At 50.6% G+C, this 11507-nt stretch overlaps 3 protein-coding genes across 3 annotated transcripts; all 3 read left to right on the top strand.

Annotated features, from left to right (window-relative positions):
* Positions 1–3381: 3381 nt before the first annotated feature.
* Positions 3382–6190, top strand: NEUTE1DRAFT_62388 (uncharacterized protein; the record flags this gene model as incomplete). Its single annotated transcript, XM_009852287.2, has 3 exons — positions 3382–3500; positions 3566–3656; positions 3719–6190. 3 exons carry the CDS (start codon positions 3382–3384, stop codon positions 6188–6190), a joined length of 2682 nt encoding a protein of 893 aa, XP_009850589.1.
* A 1864-nt stretch (positions 6191–8054) lies between these two features.
* NEUTE1DRAFT_41361 (uncharacterized protein) lies at positions 8055–9234 on the top strand (the record flags this gene model as incomplete). The annotated part of the gene is made up of 3 exons (XM_009851952.1): positions 8055–8360; positions 8558–8680; positions 8779–9234. 3 exons carry the CDS (start codon positions 8055–8057, stop codon positions 9232–9234), a joined length of 885 nt encoding a protein of 294 aa, XP_009850254.1.
* A 50-nt stretch (positions 9235–9284) lies between these two features.
* On the top strand, positions 9285–10127 carry NEUTE1DRAFT_137301 (uncharacterized protein; the record flags this gene model as incomplete). Its single annotated transcript, XM_009852286.1, has 1 exon — positions 9285–10127. One exon carries the CDS (start codon positions 9285–9287, stop codon positions 10125–10127), a length of 843 nt encoding a protein of 280 aa, XP_009850588.1.
* Positions 10128–11507: the final 1380 nt, after the last annotated feature.

The raw sequence follows: 11507 nt of genomic DNA, 5'->3' as shown, positions 1-11507 counted from the left end.
CTTTGTGAAGCCGGCTGGCTGCTCCGTAACTAGCTTTGGAGCGCGGGTGGGTTCGGAGGAAGCCCTCTGGAATCTGGTCGGGTTCCGGAGTCCTGGGCTTGATGTTTCCCTCTTTGTGCTGGCTAGAGCTAGGCTGATCGAGCCTGAGCGCTCTAAACGGGCGGCATGCAATTGTTTGGCGTCCCGCCGAGTACGCGTGAGCGGCTGCTCCGGGGAGGAGTCGGGCTGGTGACAGGAAGAAGATAGGGGGTAGTTGTATGCGGATGCGGTCGAGGCGCTGGTGACAACGGATGATCGACGCGAATCAAAGACCAAGTCTCCGTCTGATAGCGAACTCGAGTGATCGGACAACGAGGCAGTCGAATGAATCGAAAATGATGGAGGACGGCCGATGGCAGGACAAGACGCGGCGGGCGGCGGTCCGGGACTTGTAAGTTCGGTGTGGTCGGTATTTAGCCTGGGGACGGGGGTTGGTGTTGCTGCTGCTGGTGCTGCTGGGGGGGTTGGGGTTCCTTCAGCAGTGTGGGCGCAGGTACCGTCTCGTCTCACAGCCTCGGACGCAGGCTGGTGGTGATGGTGATGGCGATGATGAGGATGATGGAGAGGCTGCTGTTGATGTTCGGGACTAGTGGTGTGGGTGGGCAAGTCGGGGAACTTTTCCACTTGGGCTGGGCCTCCCGAGTGCGTCTCCCCCCAACTCCGGCTGCTGGTGCTGGCGCCGGTGCTGGACCTGGACCTCGCCAAGCTGGCTGGGCCGCTGGTGGAGGTCGTGCTGTTAGTGGATTGGGTGGGTGACTGGGCGGCTGCTCTAGCAGGGGCAGTTGCTGGGTCTGGCAGAGCCGCTGCCGGCTGTCCACTTTGCGCTGACGGCCCTGGCTCGCCGATCTCCACCCCCGGCATCTCCATTCTTTGCTATGACTGGCTGACTGCCGACCAGTTGGGGAACCTCTCCGGTCTCTGAGAGATTGCAGTTGTCGATAACGTTTATTTGATGGTAGCGTTGCTTGCAGTGGACCGTCAGGGGTGACAGTGCCCGTTCGATTGGATGTAGTTGCTCTTCTCAGGGAGTTAGTTTGTCTTGTTTGGCGCCTCAAACCGAGGTTAAGTTGTTCTTGTGACTTTGTGACTGATATTCCCAGGTCCGGCCGGGGTTCTCTACCTTATCCAATTCAACGACTCGAGGGAAGAATATGGGCATACCCGACCGCTTTTATAGATTCTGATTCTCCCTTACTCCATCACTTCAACATCTCGATTGTTCCCCTAGGGATCCTGTATCTTGGCGTAGATGCTCACAGTGAAACACATCGCCGTTAATGCACGTCTAACCAGACCCATGACAGCCCAGGGTTCTCTGTGGTCCATACAGTCCAGTACTGGTTTGTTTTGTTAGCTTGGTACACTTGGTACTGTACCATACTCTGTACACTAAATGAGCATCTATCCCGAATAGTCCCAAACCTCTCGAGGACAAAACAAAATGGCTAGCATGAATGATAAAAGGTATTAGTAGGATTTGATACATTATTTTGAATATCAGGAATAGCGTATCTAAGACAAGATCATGCATTAGTTAGCTATGAAGATGCATAGGAAAGTTGATACGAGGTCTCGAACTAACAAACAAACCAGTACTAAACGGGACTGTATGGCTTTTGACTGGACGATCGTGGGGTTATGGATCCTCCAGGAGGGTTACATCTTTGGGCAACACACCTCAACTCGTTCAACGACACCCCATTGTTGACTGTAAAATAACGAGTGGAAAGAAGTTGTTTCGACTTTAAGATGGACACCAAAGTCAACCACTTGTTGCTCAAATCTTGACCCGGCTATTCGGTTCTGTGCTGGATCTCCGCAGCTCCCGTCGCCCTGTGTCTCGGAGAGGATCACATCATGACAACCATGGTACTCTGCTCAACTGGATGGGCTCAATTGCCTAGATATGAGTGAGCACCATGCTACACGTCGATACTATAAACAGCGGAGATACAAGCACAACCGGAGGTAGAAGCCATGCACAATGGCTGCTCTGCATGAATATCAAGCAAGCTGTCTCACATGCAGTCGGCTTGAATCTCGACGTCTCGAACGTGCGGGTACCTGAGCCCGCCTTCAGCATCGTTCCTTGTCCAAAAGTTTGGGACTCGAGCCCGGACCGTTCATCCAATCCAGCCATGTTTCGGGCCGGATCTGGCCTCCCCAGGACTCGCAATTTGACCTGCTTTGCTGATGTAAATAGGCATCTAGTCTTACCCCTCCACACTTCCCATCCTTCGAGTCCGCTCCTTCACTCGAAACCCGCTGTCTTCTTTCGGGTTACACAATCTCTACCACCTATGCACATTCTGCAAACAGAGAGAGACCGTAGAGTGGCTTGGCTTTTGCTAATGACGTGATTTGGCGCCTTGGTAAAGTTCTGGACTGCAGCATACCTCTACGTCTTGTTCGATTCATCCAATTCGGATGAGAAGTAGTAGAGATGACATGGGGGCTCACCGTTGTTAGGCTTTACCACTGGTATCTACATGTAGTGGTTCGGTGAACTGCGCAATCTCGTGTCCGAGTTCTGGGATGGTCAGCTGGCAGCCGTTTGTTTGTCCCCAACTTTGGGTCATTTGGGCAGGAGTGAAGGCGAGTTTCCGTGGGAGATTCATTTTAAGAGTTGCAAAAACCTTCAAGGAAAGGAAGGAACGGGACGTCAGAGGTACCAAGGTACTTCTCAGTGTCAGCCATATTTTGACCAATCAACTAAGCGAGGACCCTAGATTCCCCACAGATCTCTTCCACTTGAGATGCCCCGCGGCCCACCCCCACAGCTGCGCTTTTCTGCCCACAGTGTAGAATTCACCATCGCAGTGAATGTGAAAGCGGTCTAAACTTTTTGGTCTTCAAAAGTGCTGCTCCTTCGCCCATTCTCTCCTTCCTCCTCACACAAAAGCACTGCCAAAAATCTACAAACGACGAAACACGCAAAGGGCAAAGGAAAAGATTTTGTTCACAAGTATTCAGTATTCGTTGCGCTGTTTTGCTTTCGACAATCCTCAGTGCATCAGTACCATCAGTTGCAGTCGCTGTTTGATCCCTGCGACCCCCACTGTCTGTACCTTTCTCCGCTGTGAATGGACTGACCAAAAACGAATCCCTGTCTGGCTCAGTTTTATTTCACAACGTCTAGCATCCATCAAGCAATCATCAACATACCCTTCAGCATCTCCCTCCATAGCTTGACACACCAACATCGCACCACAACAAAAATCAAGCATCTTGGCTAGCCTTCACACACTCAGTTATCGTCGGTTTCATATCTTGTAACGATATCTGCCAGCATCGTCACGCGCCATACTTGTCGAAATAACCTTATCCTAGCTCATCTTCAACATGGCTCAGCGCCAGGGCACTCATGTGCCTGCTGTGCGTGCTGCTTCAGAGAAGAATCTCGGCATCACGCAACGCTCAGCTTCGATTAACTTCTCCTGGACTGGTGACATCAGAAAGCGGTAAGTTCTTCATCCAAGCTAATCACTTTGACTTGATGTGCAGCTAATTCTGACTATATATACAGCTATACCGACTTCCTTGTTTATGAAATCCGCAAGGATGGCACAACCGTTCACCTCCGCGAGTATGAGGAGCAGCAGCCATCGGTACCCAAGGTTTGTTGTTACATGCCATAGGTAATATTCGTCGAGTCCTTATGTACTAACTCCATACATAGCCTGCACCAGCCAAACCTACACCAGACACTGTCGCTCCTTCCACTGAGCCCGGAATCGAAATCGAGCCTGTTTCCGATGAAGACAGGAAAAGGCTGGTCGACTTGATTGGTGAGTCGGCCACTGAGAAGCTGATCAAGCTCGATGAAGCTGTTCAGGCGAAGCAGACCATTTCCGCTGGAGAGCGGACTGTGGTTTTCGACCCCATCACCGATCGCGCCCAGCGCGCTAGCCTTCACCAAGAGATCCGCCGTATCTTCGACAATCGCATCGAGACACTCGCCAATAACACTGGCGTCATCACCGCTACCCCTTCAAAGTGGTCAAAGAACAACCGGGTGGGTGGACATGGGCCCCGCGCCAATAACAGCAACAACAGCCGCTCACGGGATCAGAGCAAGAGCTTTACTCAGCTGGGCGGCGAGTATCTCCACTTCACCATGTACAAGGAGAACAAGGATACCATGGACGCAGTGAACACCATTGCCCGTCTACTCAAGGTGAAGGCCACCAACTTTGGCTTCGCTGGAACCAAGGATCGTCGCGCTGGTACAGTTCAACGCATCAGCGTACACCGCCAGCGAGCCTCGAACTTGATTTGGCTCAACACACGCCTGCCCAACATTAAGGTTGGTGATTTCTCTCATTCCAAGGAGCCTCTCCAGTTGGGTCAGCACGGCGGCAACGAGTTCGTAATCACGCTCAAGAATTGCAAACCGCTCGGAGGCGCGGGATGCTCTGTCGACCAGCGCGTCAGGAAGTTGCGAGAAGCAGTTGAGTTTGGTCTGGCCTACCTCCAGCGCCATGGCTACATCAACTATTACGGCCTCCAACGTTTCGGTACCTATGCGATCGGTACCCACCTCCTGGGCATGAAGGTGCTAAAGGAGGATTACGAGGGTGTGCTTGACGACATCCTCCATGTCGAGGACCACTTCTTGCATGAGGCGTTCGACCTTGAAGAGCAAGAACCCGCCCACACCAACGACTTCCACAATAGCCGCGATGATTACAATCGTGCGAAGGCCATCACCATCTGGAAGACTACCCGGAACGCCGAGAAGGCATTGGCCATCCTTCCGAAGCGGTTCAGCTCGGAGGCCGCCATCATCCGCCATCTTGGCAAGAACTCGAAGGATTTCATGGGCGCCCTTCTGAGCATTACTCGTGGTATGCGCATGATGTACATCCACGCCTATCAATCCTACGTCTGGAATCACATGGCCAGCAAGCGATGGGCCATGTACGGGCCTACAGTCGTCGAAGGGGATCTGGTATTGGTCAGCAATGACCAGTCGCCTGCTGATGCCGATTCCGAGGACAACGAAAACTTTTACGCTCAAGCCCGTGCCCTCACACAAGAAGACATCGCAAGCGGAAAATACACCATTTTCGACGTTGTCCTACCTACACCTGGCTACGACGTGATCTACCCGCGGAACGAGATTGGCAAGGCATATGTTGACTTCATGAAGAAGACAGAAAACGGTGGCTTGGATCCGTACGACATGCGTCGCCGCCAAAAGGAGTTCAGCCTTAGCGGCAACTATCGTCATCTGTTGGGCCGGTTTATCGGCGAACCCCAATACGCTATCCGCGTCTACAACGATGACACAGAACAGATGTATCCTACGGACCTGGACTTCTGCAATGCGGCCAATGCAAAGAAGAAGGCCGCCACGGCCAAGGCCCGCACATCTCCGCCTCTCCTTGCGAATTGGGCGCACTTCACCAACAACACTGCCCAGTATGACCAGGCAATTACCAATGAACGTCGCCGCAAGGCCTCCCAGTCACCGGAGTCTGATAGAGTGGTCGTAGCCAGAGAAACTTGGATCCAGACCGGGCTTGACGGCAGTGACAAGCGCGTTAAGATCGCGCGTCACACGGAGGAGTATGAGACCAAGGTGCCTGTCGAGCAAATCAATGAGAAGGTTACCGATAATGCTACCAATGGCATCATCTCCTCCAGCGCCACCCAGACGCCGACGCTGGCCAAGGGATTATCGGATCTCTATTACGAGTCGACCGCTCAACAAACGGTCGTCAAATCAGAGGATGGCACCATTAAGCAGGAGCAAGACGTCATGCTGACTGAAGAGTCCACGGCTTCCAAGGCTGATACTATGGAGGTCGATGCTGTTACCCACGAGGCTACTCCCCAAATCAACCAGTCCGCGCTCGCTGCAACCGAAAACTCGATGGTCATCCACAACGGCGAAAAGGACGGTGAAACCGACACCAAGGAGACGGCAAATCTGATTGTCCCTGTTCTTCATTCCCCCTCGGAGAACCCTCTTGCTTCTGTCGACAATTCAGAGGTTATTCGTAGTAGCCCTGATGCCAGCAAGCTTGCTGTTATTCTCAAGTTCCAGCTGAGAAGCAGCAACTATGCAACTGTTGTTCTCCGTGAGCTCATGGGCACCTTGGAGGAGGAGGACGCCGCTGACGACGTCTCCTTTGATGGAAACTAGAGATCTCAATAGGATTTTACCCAAAACTACGACACTGCGCCCTAGCACTGTCTTGCTTCAACTTAACCTTTCAATGGTCGGCACTTCTCAACATGGTTCGATATGCGGTCCATCGATGCACAAGGACGACCGCATTCTACAAGTAATCGACATCAAGCCATGGAGCACCACCGCCTTGAGACGGTATCACACAATCGGCAACAATATCCCCTGCAGTGAGATTTTAGACATGTACATCAGCATACCTCGCCGCAGCAACTATGGCTTCTTTTCGGAGATTCTGCCCAGTTATTCCACTTCACCAGCAAAGCGCGTGGTAGTCTGCCACCAACGATCGACTGCCAGTATTCGATGGGATACGGATACAACGCTTCCACTACACCACGATGTTTGCTCTCCCCTTCAATAAAGGCACAAATTCACTGTTATACTACGTGCTTGACTTGCAAGTACAACTTCATAAGATCAGTCACCCAATCGATGCCGCAATTCACTCTTTCTCTCATATGCTTGCAGGATGTACAACAGGCTATGGACACACAATTGTCAAGTTTGGCCAAAAGAGAGAGAGGATAGATGCTCGACAGGTGCATTGCCCTGGAAAGCCAGGGTCGAGTCTCGACCTACATGGTCTTCATGTAATTTGTTCCTATTTTTGTATCCATGTTCACATCTCGTTGGACATATTCAACTTTGCTTCTGTATCTCTCGGTCATCATAGTGGCCAGTTCTCTAGGATGGAGGCATAAGAATTTGCTTACAGGCATCTGGTTTAGCATTTTCGGCGCTCGGGTACACGGTTCGACTTAGGTATGGACGGTTGTCAAAAGTTTAGGAATCATTTGCATTTCCCTGTCGCTTTCATAGACCTTGAGATACCTACGGCAGATGTTTAGCATAACGAAGGTAGTACCACCAGTGTGTGGATTTAAGGAAACGAACAGTCATAAGATTCAGAAATCGTGAAAGAATGCATTGCTTGATTGTGATCAAAATGTTTCTTAGTAGAGAGTGAGTATGACACGACTATGAAAGTTTTGCACATCCAATCACCATCGATGTTGCATGTATAGAATCATGAAATATTAAGGTTCCTGACATTGACGGGGTAAAAAAAAAAAGAAGAAAAAAAAACGGGCGATTTGCGAATTGTGTGTCGTGGCACCGAAACTGGCAACCCCAACACTGACACTCATCAATTTTGAGATCATCTTGTACAAGCGTGAAGACCCCTCGGGTAGCATCATCTTCCCATGGGGGGATTCGATCCCGTAATCGTGGAAGAAATTCAAAAGAATTACTGTCGTTGATTGAAAGACGAGATCTTTGTGGACATGCAACAATGATTGTCTCGCTTTTGGGGTCTCGGCAAGCATCCCCAAACAAAAAGTCTTGCTTGACACTCGTCGGTTTCAATCCTTTGTTGTCTCCTATACTTAATCAGAGCTATCTTTTGGATATACGAAAAGTTCAAATTACCTGAGAGGGATTCCGTGCAGTCTTTACTTCTCCCAAGGGCTTTCCGTGGTCCTATGTGTCAAAGGTCAAAGAGAATGGTTGAAAAAAGACTTTTCTTATTGCTTTAAAGAAGGAAAAACAAGACTGGAAGGATTGGCGTCGTACTAGTTTACACGTGGCTGGGACGATCCGGACTGATCCCCCGAAGTGATCAGATCCTTTCGTATAGATACTTCGTATAGCTACCTGCATATACGAAATATCTGACAGCAAACAGTCGCGATTGAATAGCGTTAGTCAAACAGCAACAACATGGCCCCAGAACGAATACTCCCCTCTCACGCCCCCAACTTCAACAACAGCCTTCAACGGCAAGACCCATCAAGGAAATATTTCTCCATGAACTATGGAAAGCTTTCTAGAGGCCCCTCTGAAGGATTGGAGGATCGGGAGTGCTTTCGATGAACACCATCCAAATGCAAAGCTCCGTCACCATGCAGTTCCCGGAGGCGCTTTTGAACAATGGCGTCCCATCCACTTATTGGGAGAGGGTACATTCGGAGAGGTCTATAAGGAAAAGTGTGAACACGGGTTTTTTCCAGGTAAACTGCGTGCCGTCAAAAGAATCAGCAAAGAGCAAGCCGGCTTTCTCAAGTCATCGCAGCGGGAGCTCCAAGCTCTCGCTACTTTCTCCAAGAAGAACGATCCCAGGGTGAGTGGTTCTTCCTATCTGAACATAGCGCCTACCGTTTGAACGGGAGCAAAAAGCAACAATTACTGACCAAGTGATGCGATTGCACCTCTAATCATGGGCAGTATCAACAACACTTTGTCCAATTCCTCGGCTGGTTCGAAGACCTTAGTAATCTGTACATTGCGATGGAGTTCACGCCGTACGGCGACCTCCAGCAATATATAGATGACAACGCGCCTTTCCCTGAAACCGAAGGATCTTTAATTGCGAAACAGGTCGCGATCGGATTGCGTTACATGCATCAAACAGGCTTCCTCCACAGAGATCTCAAGCCCTTGGTATGCCTGCATATCACCCACCACCCTCACAATATGTTACAAAAGGGTTTCCAGCCATATTTACACTGCTCGGATCTAATACCGCTGTGAATTTCAAGAATATCCTCATTGATACGCCAGGCCCTGGATGGAAGGTCAAGCTCGCAGACTTTGGCATTGCCAGAAACATCGCCGGCCCTACATTGTACACCCACTATATTGGTACGTATGGCTATATCGCTCCCGAGCTATTCGAATCATCGGATGCGTATACGGCGGCGGTCGACATCTGGGCACTAGGAGCCATCGTATTTTGCATGTGTACCGGCTCCCCGCCCTTTGAGCAACCACAATACCTTCTCCAGTACCGTGCCGGTATACGATGCTTCCCTTCCCAGGTTTTGGGTCTTTCAACCGGGTTTTGCATCGACTTCATCATGGGAACTATGCATGCGAACTCGCGGCAAAGAATGGACATGGACGAGATCATGGATCACGAGTGGCTCTCCATGGAGAGAACGGTTATGAATATGAAGCAACCCGTAAGTTATTCTCCGCCCCCCAAAGATTCTTAATGGGTGAAACCTCCCGTTTCTAAGCTGGCGCAGGTTCACGAAGCACAGGTATGTCACTCCGCTCGTTTGACCCTTGGGACCTCCAACAAGAAGCAGTGGCTCTCGACAACCCTACATCAGGGAAGAGGTTGGAATTTATCGATCCTACACTGACTTGCCTCGGATGTGAATTATCCTTCCCCTACCGAGAATATCTCTTCTACCATCTCGCCAAAAACCCCAATCACTATCGAGATCTCATGCCCGGAGAGCATCCGATTAATGAAGACCTTTCTGAACCCTTTGAATTGAAAGCTTTCTATGGCCGCCAACAAGAGAGGTTCAAGAGGTCTTGCATGTTCTGTGACGACGACTTTGACAGCCGCGATGCGCTATTCGAGCACCTTGAAGAATATGGGCACGCTATGGACAGAGAAACGCGCCGGCGCGCACCCGGGTATAAGCGGCCAGAGATCTGCAAGAAGCGGGATAGAAGCGAACATCCTCACAGAAAAGCGAAGAAGACGATAGCAAAGCTGGAGAAAGAAAGGGAGGAGTATCGTCTTGTCTTGCAAGAGCAGCGGCGGCAGCGGCTTGCTACTGAACTGAGGCGGAAAAAGGAGGAGGAGGAGGAGGAAGAAGAACAATTGCAGAAGCTGAAGCGCGAGGAAGAGCTAAGGCGAGAGCAGGAAAAAATCATGAAACATCAGGAGCAGCAAAAACGGCAGCGAGAGTTGGACAACGCGGAGATGGAGGCGAAACAGCGCCAGGAGGCACAGCAGCGACAGGCCAACAAGCGAATTAAGACGAACGCTAGTGGTTTTGTTTGCAGGGTGTGCGCCGGTAGCTTCGAGACTCGTAACCAGCTGTTTAGCCATATCAAAAGGGCTAAGCACTGGGTACCAATGGGTTGATTCTTGGAACAAGTAGTACTTAGATGGTGCTTACCTACATACTTTCTGAAAGGGGATCAAGAGAGCTCGAGTGGAATACACTGTATAGATGAAGCTCGTGCGAAGATATGTTGAAGCATATACATAAAGGAAGGCGATTTGTGAGATACCGCCGACGTGTAAGTGGCAAACCCATCTGGAGTTTTGAAGACTGCCTTGTGCATATTTGACTTGTTTTGTTTGTTCTTGAGAGATAGCGTGACGAGAGGGACTGTTTACCTCAAGCGGAATACCGTACCTCTTTGAGCGCCTCCCCCTTTCTTCTCCTTGTTGCCAGGGATAAAGCCAATATTGCTCTTCATCTCCACTTCCAGGGCGGGACAGCAGCATCGTCCCATGCTTAGCATGAGTCAAGACATGGAAAGTACGGGAGGTCTGGTATCAGTTTATAACGAGGTGTTGACGAGGGATCGATCATAACCAAGTTGGTAGTTGGGCGCCTCCGTCTTGAGATTATGAAGCTTTTGATGTTCCAGAATATACTTACTTATAGGGCTGACTGAGTGTTACACTTCAGCTAAATGCTCGACCGGCTGAAGCACTTTGAGACGCAGGAACGAGAGGACAGATCCCTACATTAGGTACTCCGGAGCTAGCACCGGTGGTACCTACCTGGCTTCCCCAGATGCGATGCTGTGCTAGATGAACTACTTCGTTAAATGCAAAGGCGTGTGTGTAGGTCTGCGTGGAGGGAGTAACGATCAATACAGGTACGATGTGTATATATTAGGGGTAATAATCCCGGGTAAGCTCCCTCATTACCCTCAATTGGTACCCACCAACCCCTACGTCCTGGCTCCAAGCTCCTACCTACACTAGTTGCCAGATGGCTTCAACTTGCCTCCTCTTCAACACACCAGCCGTTCGTTGAAGGAGAGCTCTGGTCGTAGGTACGCTCGGGGGTGGTGCTTAGGTAGCGAAGGGGGTGTGTTTACCAACTTATTCACCTCTCCAGCTCTACACTACCTGTGCAACTGAACCTAGCCAGGTACTCCTTACGATAGATTCTCAACCAATCAATATCAAGCCGGAACCAAACCCCAAAGGGGTAATAAGTAAACAAATATGTATGAGGCCTACACTCGGGGCTGCCCTTGCTAGTATCTTATTTCCAGCAGAACATAGCTGCCTCCTGTGGTCCAGCCGAACGAACGCTACCGAACCCAGCAGCCTGGTAAGAACCCACCAAGTTAGCCCCAATCCCAGCCCCAGTCCCAGTCCCAGGGACAACGTCCGTAACGTTGTCTTGTACACTACACTACACTTACATACTGCAGTTTACGCAGGGTCGTCGTCGTATAGAGAACCAACCGTTCGGGAAGAGCGGATGCACCACCGTGG

The sequence above is a fragment of the Neurospora tetrasperma genome (assembly GCF_000213175.1).
Source record: "Neurospora tetrasperma FGSC 2508 unplaced genomic scaffold NEUTE1scaffold_3, whole genome shotgun sequence".
In the NCBI taxonomy this organism is placed as follows: domain Eukaryota; kingdom Fungi; phylum Ascomycota; class Sordariomycetes; order Sordariales; family Sordariaceae; genus Neurospora; species Neurospora tetrasperma.
Note: the sequence above shows the minus strand (reverse complement) of the source record. Positions and strands in the feature narration are given on the sequence as shown.